Consider the following 9,029-nt stretch of genomic DNA (forward strand, 5'->3'; position numbering starts at 1 on the left):
AGTTTTATTGTCGGAAGATGGAATTTATTTCAAAGACCATCTAATATGAATACTATAAACTCTGTCACGCAAAAAAGACTCGATAGCTGAAAGCCACAGTTGAACTCCAGTTTAATGATCGAGATTTTAAGTAAAACACAAAGGTTGTCTTGGTGTAGTCCTATTGAACATCATAGTCGGCTGTGTTTGTTTGGCTGCATCAGTGACATTTACTAGAATTCTGGAAGCGTCAGCGGAATGGCTGATAATGATGGTCAGGAGTCTGGAGCCCAGCAACGGGTCGAAGATGAATATCTAAAGGATTTCATGGATTTAAGCCCATCTGGTGATCGTGGCATCCTCAAAAAAGTATTGCGAGAGGGCTATTCTGACGTCAAGCCATGTGATGGCGACACTGTGATTGTACATTATGTTGGAACCAACTATGGTGGAGAAAAACACGGTGAGGTCTTTGACTCAAGTAGGGCTCGAAATGAGAAGTTTGAATTTACTATTGGAAATGGTAAGTGTATGCCTATCCTGTTTACACTTTTAGGCAGTGTAATAAAGGCTTGGGATGTCGGTGTCGCTACAATGAAGTTGGGAGAAATTTGTGAACTAATTGCGTCTCCTGATTATGCTTACAAAGATGGGAAAACTCTAAAATTTGAGGTGGAGCTTTTCGAAACCTTGGGTAATGTTTAACATGTCACATAATGAGTAGATTAGGCTCTGATGTCAGCAGAAACAAGGATGGAAGTATTCGCAAATCAATTATTAGGAAAGGGAAGGATATCTACAATCCTGTTGCTGGTGCCGAGGCCACAATTGTCTTCCGCAATCTGACGGATTCAACAGAGGATGTGGAGGTGACATATTGCGTCGGCGATCCCCCGTTAACTGTGCCAGAAGAGTTGGATCAATGTCTTCGTCATATGAGTACAGATGAGTTTTGTCGTGTTGTGGTCTGCAAAGATAAAAATTCAGCAGCTGAAGTTGCAGACAAAAGTCGGGTGGTTTATGAATTAACGCTCAAGTCTTTTGAGAAGGTAACCACATATTTATTTCTTATTACTGTTGAAGACTAAACATCTATCTGGTATCTCACCATTTTCAGAGCAGATGGCGTATGCAAATGTACTGAAAGAAAAAGCGAACAACTTTCTAAAGGTTTGTTGTCGTTTGTTTGTTATGTCAGGATTCTAAATTTGATTCTGCTATTGAATTGTACAAACGTTTAGATGATGAGTTGCAGTACATTGTGGCTAATGGCCCTGCAGAGCAAAAGGAATTATCCGCAGTTATTGTAGCCGTCCGACTTAATTTAGGTTTGACTTACCTGAAGCTATGTAAACCAGATAAATGTATTGAGTTCTGCCGGAAGGTGTTGGACGTTTTTGGTAACAACGAAAAGGCGTTATTCAGGATGGGTCAGGTAAATTAAAAACACGAACTTATATTTCCAGGCGCATCTACTGCGTAACGACCACGATGAGGCATTGGTTTATTTCAAGAAGATTGTAGCAAAGAATCCCAACAATGCATCGGCTGTAAAGCTGCTGCATATGTGTGAAGAAGAGATTCAAAAGGCCAAAGATATGGCAAAGAAAAGGTTCCGAAGTATTTTTGAGCGCTGTAAAGACGTAAGTCGAAATTGCCTGTAATTACTCTTGTAGTCTGGACTGGATGGTGTTGAAGAGCATAAAGACGGGGTTGCATTAAATGGCGAAAAATCTGCATTGTAAGAGTTTGCTCCTAAATTTAATCTAAATGAGCGGCCCGTGATTTTGTAAATGTTCCTTTATAATTGTTACCGGTTTCAAAGTTGTGAATAAATCATTGAACTTAAATTGTATCTTCTGATAATTGATAGCAGCACATCGCTGTCTTAGAGCTCGTACCCTGTAGAAATTGTTTGTTGTCATTGGCATTGTTGACTTCATGGTCAGACAATTACTCAGTCATCGGTTGCTTATGTATTGGTTCGATCTTTGGTTTCTCCAAGTTGTCTAACGAGCGCCCCTAGCTATCACTGTACGGTGAGCGGATTTAACCGTAAATAATAACGTCCAACTACAGCTAGGAGCACTATATATTGTGTGGGGGGAAGGCTTTTTAGACCATCTTAGCTCGAAGTAACAACTATAGTGGTGTAGACCACTTTCTTGCTAGTGGCGTGAAGTACGTTCCCTTCCTCCAGTACTGACTGAGTCATTGATACACCCTAGTGTCTTCGCTGTTATCCTCTGATCAACAAGTGCAAGGGATTGTGGATATCTGAATTATGAACCACTACAGTCAGTTTCTAGAGGGGCAGTTGGTGCGTTCATCTGAGCCACTGGAGTAGGCTTCCTATTATATCAGTGAGTCTTTACCTGGCCCCAGTTAAACCGTGCAATAATTGCTGTTGAAATATGCATACCGCCACCCTTCGTATATACTTATTGACTTAGTTCGCGTTAGAGATAAACGGAATTAAATAAGCCAAATGTGAAGTTGTATTTCGAATTTGCATATTTCGTACACATTGATCTAAACAGGCAGAGAGACAAAGAGAAACGAAAGGAAGTGATGCACAGCATAGGCGAGTGAGCCAACTGGTGTTGGCTGAGTGTGACCCAACATTTATGTTCGAATGGAAATAAGTTACAGACGCATAATGAATAGTGCGAGCGGTCGTATGAAAGCAGTCAGGGTCAGCCAGCGGATAATCAACGAGGTCAAAGTGGGGCTTCAAAAATGGTGGGGGTTTGTAGCTCAAATGGATGATTTTGATGGAGTTTTGTTCTCGGAAGGGTAGATTTAATCGGTCTGTCCAGAAGCTAAGGTAAGCCATGCGGGCTTGACGTAGTACCAGCTACTGCAATGTCACGTGTTCAGTCGCTCTACAACTGTGTCGTCCATCCAAGTAGGCATTTAGTACATACCAACTTGGCTCGGATAAAGCGTCAACTAACTGGCAAATGTCTTCTATGTCTTGGTTGTGGAGGGAAGGTTCTTCCACCAAAATACTCCGACCAGCAATTCGTAAGGTAAGTAGTGTACTCGCTTTATATTTAGAACCAGTGAGATATCGATATTAGCCAAGAAGGCTTTCTGGATTATTACCATGACCTGCAAACCATCAAGTGTGACGAAACTTGTAGATAGATGAAGCAGTCAAAGTGCCCGTCTTCACTCCCTATGGTCAGAATAGGCACATGCTAACCACTTTCGAAGTAGCGTTTCGTATCTAGAAAAAGAGATCCTTATCATTTTCAGTCTGTTGCTCAAAGCGTAAGGAATACCACATTTTAGTGCTACAAATACCTTGATGAAGTCGCTCAGCTCATGTTTGTTACTGATAGGTAATGTTTATTAGTGGAGGTTTGTCAGGACTCAGAAATTCGGGCTTATATATTTTAGGTTTCAGAGTATTGTGATGTAATTACTTCTAGACACTTATTTGATAATTGTTTATTTTGCATGATTTGTACTTCATCCTATAAAACATTTGAGCACGAAATTGTTTCACACTCTTCTAGTGTCGTTTAATCAAGTAACTAACAATAAATGTATCAAAGTAGATATAATTTCATGGTTAATCATTACTTCCCCACAGTGTTTTGTTTCATACCGTCTTAGTTTAACAATCGAAGTAGTGATTATAATCAAGACTTCGAGGTTGACATATTTTCCAAGCTTTTATTCATTGTATATCATTTAGGTAATATTAACTAGTTATGTGCATTTCTCAGTGATTGGGAACCTATGAGTTTTGATTGTGTTCATTACTTATATGATGAAAACATTTCTTCGTGATTGTTTTTCATCAGTCAGCTACAACGTAGGACCAGGCATATATGTGCATCGGTCCAAGTTGCCACACCTCATTAGCAAAACGAGATGAATATCGAATTCATATAAACAGTTACTTCAATCGTAGTAATATATAAAAAGACATTGCATATAAGGGTATAATACAGGAAGAAAGAATTATTTCGTAGGAAGAAATATATAAAGCAATTTTAATCTCACGGTTTAAAGGAAGACAGGGAGTACATACACCTACGCCATTGTGATCGATTCTGAGCCATGTCACCCAGAGTCCCCAACCATTGGTTACGATAGTCACGCTGACCCCAACCAGGTAGTCTGCATTTACCAACATGACTCAGACCAGAAGTTAGTAACTATATGGACTGGTGCCACGTCTTGGTTTGGCCGCCCCTTACTTTCTTCCAACCATCTCCAACACTAGTCAGCATTACGCTTCGTGTTAGTTGGCGTTCAGGCATACGTAACACGTGGCCTAACCATCTCAGTTGATGAAGATTCATGACCTCATCAACTGATTTACCATCATTCCCTAATACCCTGCGTCTAACCTCACTATTACTTACCCGGTGAGCCCAGCAGACACGAGCAATATTTCTAAGATATCTGTGATCAAATACTAGTAACTTACGAGTATCTTCTACTCTTAATGGCCGTTTCGCAGCCGTAAAGTAGAACAGAGCGAACTGCTGCCCAGTATACTCGTCCCTTAATTGGTAGACAGATATCTCGCCTTCTCCTTAGGTTATGTAAGTTGGCAAAAGCCAGACGGGCTTTTTGAGTCCGTGCTGATATTTCGTCAGGCACCAACCCATTAGGGGTGATCAGACTTCCAAGATAAGTGAAGTTGTCGACGCGTTCGACTACTTCACCTCCTATCCCTAGTTCAGGTGTTGATGCAGGCCAATCCTGACGCAACAACTTGCATTCAAAGGGCGAGAAATGTATCTCAAACATTCTGGCATTGTTGCTCAGTACTACCAAAAGACTGTACATTTTATCAGCGTCTTCATCAAACAAGACTATATCATCTGCGTGTTTTAAGTCGATAAGTGGACTTCCTGGTAGGAGACCAATGCCCGAAAATCCAGTCGACGAGAACGTTATTTCCAGCAGTAGGTCTATGATGAAGTTGAACAAAAATGGGGATAGTGGACAGTGTTGCCGGACACCACTTGAGGTTGCAAAATCATATGACGGTTTGCCATAAGCTCTGACTCGACCGGTAGTGTCAGAGTAAAGAGCCTTCACAAAGTCTATGTACTTCTGAGATACACCTTTCAATGACAGACACTGCCACAGAACCTCTCGGTCTACAGAGTCAAATTCTGCCTTTAAGTCAAGGAAAACTATCATTGTCGGACGCCGATAAGCATGTCCGTGTTCTAAAACCTGACGAATAATGAATATGTGGTCAATGCAGCCACGACCAGGTTTGAAGCCAACTTGATTTTCTCGCGTTTGGAGTTCACGAGTCTTAGGCGCCGGATAATTATTGAGGTTAGTATTTTAGATGCTATGTTAGTCTAACTAATCTCTCTATGGTTATCAAAGGATGATTTTGTTTTTCATCAATGCTTATCGAAGGATTACAAGGTAGAGTAGGCAAGTGTATTAACCAATTCACCTCCTTAGAAAGTCAATCTAACCCTTGTTAAGGAACTCTAGATAAAAATTGGGTATGACTGATTTTTGCCTCCAAATGCCGTGGTATGTCCAAGGGCGGGAAGGGTCCACCCTCCCTCTCAAAATACTTTCATATGGCCACTCGTATATAGCGAATGCTAGAGAAGTGCTACTGACTGCCTTCTCGTGGCAAGTATGTTGTTTGCAAAGTTGAGGGGACAAAAAGCGAACGTACGACATAAATTTGGTTGAGGGTACGGACAGTCTATCTTGAGGAGTTAAAAACCCTGATTTCAGACCAATTGTGCTCATGGGCTACAGGACTTTGAGTGAACAATTGGTGTATGAACATATTCTCAGTTACCGGTTACCATGTGGTTTCATATCCTAACGTTGTTCCACTGCCCCGTGGATTAGATCCCAAGGTCAGAGGTTCCGGGAGTGGCCCCTTAAGAAAACCACGTACTTCCACCTGGGCACTCGGTAGTATCCCAATCCAAACAAATTTAAGGATAACTAATTTGCTTGGTATATACCTGTTTTGGTGGTTTTCTGTACCAATGTTTATATGTTTGAATAAAGAACAGGCCCAATTTCAACTTGAAAATCCGTGTCGAATGTAGATAAGATATCTGCATATGTTAAGAGTCTAGATTTTTTTTAGACTGAAGTTGCTTCAAATTTTATATACGATAATAAGGAGCTTCCTTTGAAGGGAGAAAATTATCAACTTACAAACTCTTGGTCTTTTATACCATTAAAGCCCCAGTCACATGTAATGATAACATGTAATTAAACGTTGAGGAAGAGTTAGGAAAGATTGACTCTAAAAATACTACACATTGCCTTACGTTGTGGGTTTCTGTCGCCGTTAGTAAGGCCTCTGAAATACGGAGCTAACAACAAGAACTACTCGCAAAAATACCATGTGTGACCTGTTCCAAGGAGTTACCTTTTAGGCTTTGTGGTTAAACGTCCACAGGTTGATCTGGCAACCCCTAACCTAGTTCCTTTTTAAGGTCCTTTGCAAAGGAGAATAGTTATACGACGTGGGCGACTGGTAAGCATCAACCACTTGCACACTTGACGGGATCACCTTGTTCACGAGTATATCTTTTCTCCACCTCCTGATGCTTTTTCCATCTCTACTATCAACCGTGCGCTATACTATTTTTTATAGGTAAATGATGTACCGATCCTCATACCAAGAGAATACTGGTTCCTAACCACTGCGTCCTATACAATGCCTATGATTCCAGAACGCTAATGGAGTTGTAGCTATACGATTTCCTTAGCGTACTTACGTTATTCTTGCACTACTTAGTAAAGATAACCCTGATGATTATTGCATTGTATGCTCCAATAGCAGCGCTGTACTCTAAGATGCTGTCATCTATGATTAAGCATTCCTCCTGCTTCACATTATTAAAATCTTCGCGACAAATGTTGAATTAAGGCTTTTGATGAATCACATATCAAATAATGTACCGTTATTTTGTTTTAAATTACTTAGTCCCTTATGTTAACAATCTGATCATGACTGTAAATTAGTGTGGATTCAGTAGTTATTTTCAGGACGTTTGTCATATTAATATTATTACCATCACTTAATTGTCGCACAACTGTCGGTATATGTCAGTATAATTTTATCTTAATTTGATTCCTGTGTTTACTAACAATATATTTATTTGTATTCAGTAGTTATTTAATAAACAAAGAACCTATTCCCAATACATTATGAACTTTGACATCCGTCAGAACATTTCTCGAACTTTTCTCCCATTCTCACACTTGTTTACAAATGCACAGCTAGGAAAGTGAATTCATCTAAATGATCTTCAGTTCATTAACCTTATATATATCATTATTTTATGAATGACAGATAGTGAGATTTATTAGATAATAGAAAAGCAAGAGATGTCAACAATTGTAATTGGGAGTTGTTTCGACTTGTCAGTGCCACTTGTTTGAAATGTTTTTGGGGCATTTGTGTTTACTCTGATGGATGGTTTGACTGCAGGACTTTCGTTGCTTTCTCGATCTTCAACAGAGCTTACTTCAAAAGTAGTACTATACCGCACCATTGAGCGATCAATTAAAATTAGGTTAACCTATGTGGGAATATAAAACGCTGTTGAGGATAGCTTGTTACTAAAACCCATGATTTTCATTATATTTCGTAGTTCGAAGAGACTAGATGGTGGTTTTCTTGTGGAATAAACTGTTAAAATCAGTAAGCTAGCATTAAAAAGTTTTAGGGTTAGGAGCCTGTGTTCGAGGAGTTTTAGAGTTAAGAATTAGGCTTCGAATGATATAGCAATTAGAGTTGAGCTTGATTACAGAACTGTGGATAACAGCTCTAACTGTCGATATTTAACACTAGATTGTTCATAAATGTTGTTAAGGCTTCTTATCCCCTGTAAATTTATCATTTTTTCTTACATTTTTCTCTTATAAAAAAGCTCATTCTGATGGATTGATTGGTTAATCTCAAGGAAATCCTTGAAGTCGCTTAAGGTTGTCGGTATAGTATCATTTTACCCTCTCAAATAGAAATAGTAGTTTAGTTGTCTTACTAATAGTAAATCAGTTCGTTATGATAACCTGGGTTATGACTGGTTAATATTAACAAATTCTGTTTTCTTCACGTGTTCAATCGGACAATATATAAATTTTACCACTTCCATTATGGCACCCATATGATTTACCTTAACTTTGGGATGTAAAAATTAATCTAATCTTTCCGGTTATTCTGTACACTTGTATTTGTCTTTGTCAAATATTTGCACGTTTTCATATGTTTAATTGTGTACATATGCCTATCTTTATTTATAGTCCGATTCATCGACAAAGTTTTTTTTAATGCATACAATGTATCCCCCTAAATAATAATGAGTAGGCTAGTATCCTAACTTCATGCTGCATCTACCTGTCATTCGCTTACATGATTACCTACTTACAATGGAATACATGAAATAAATGTATCTTCATTGCATTTCTTACTTCGGCTGTTTGATTCGACGTTGTATTAACATGTTCTAATGGTTCATTACTATACAAACAAACGTGTAAAACAATGCTCAATGTTAATGTATGAATATTTGTTAACGACAAATATGATGATCACACAGAATGACTGTAAAGATTAGAAAAATTTTTCTATCTCAAAAGTGAGAATAAATCACATGGATACTATAAAGGGAAAAGTTGCTAAAGAAAAAATCTTGTTTGAAAACACCGATTGAGTCTACTCAGCAATAATAACAATCTACTAATATCATACCTGTAAATGTTTTTTTGATAAACAGTTGAAAATCAATAATCTATTAAATTGATCGATAGATAATCAATAATATACTTGTTATTTTTTATAAGTCTAATACTACTGATGAAATAATATTCAATAAACATCAGTAGTGTACCACAGAAGAACGAATAATTTGTTCTAATGAAACTAGATTGATACCATTTAGATAAGAAGTTAGGGCGTATATTCGTTCAGTCACATAATCTATGATGTGAATCATTCATAAACAAAGTGAAACCATGTGTTGATGTGTATCATTTCAAATTGCTATACATCATAGTAATACATCTAGAAAAGAAAA

At 38.4% G+C, this 9,029-nt stretch overlaps 1 protein-coding gene across 3 annotated transcripts; it reads left to right on the forward strand.

Annotated features, from left to right (window-relative positions):
• Positions 1 to 211: 211 nt before the first annotated feature.
• Positions 212 to 1,826, forward strand: Smp_004780.1 (putative immunophilin; the record flags this gene model as incomplete). Of its 3 annotated transcripts, none has more annotated exons than XM_018796217.1 (7): positions 212 to 502; positions 536 to 673; positions 709 to 1,028; positions 1,063 to 1,149; positions 1,178 to 1,414; positions 1,446 to 1,622; positions 1,656 to 1,826. In XM_018796217.1, the coding sequence occupies 7 exons, from the start codon at positions 238 to 240 to the stop codon at positions 1,722 to 1,724; spliced, it is 1,293 nt and encodes a 430-aa protein (XP_018650453.1). The 3 variants fall into 3 exon arrangements, with proteins under 3 accessions (XP_018650453.1, XP_018650454.1, XP_018650452.1); XM_018796219.1 differs by having other exon boundaries at positions 540 to 673; positions 1,656 to 1,724; XM_018796218.1 differs by having other exon boundaries at positions 238 to 502; positions 1,446 to 1,826.
• Positions 1,827 to 9,029: the final 7,203 nt, after the last annotated feature.

The sequence above is a fragment of the Schistosoma mansoni genome, chromosome 2 (genome assembly GCF_000237925.1).
Source record: "Schistosoma mansoni strain Puerto Rico chromosome 2, complete genome".
Taxonomy (NCBI): domain Eukaryota; kingdom Metazoa; phylum Platyhelminthes; class Trematoda; order Strigeidida; family Schistosomatidae; genus Schistosoma; species Schistosoma mansoni.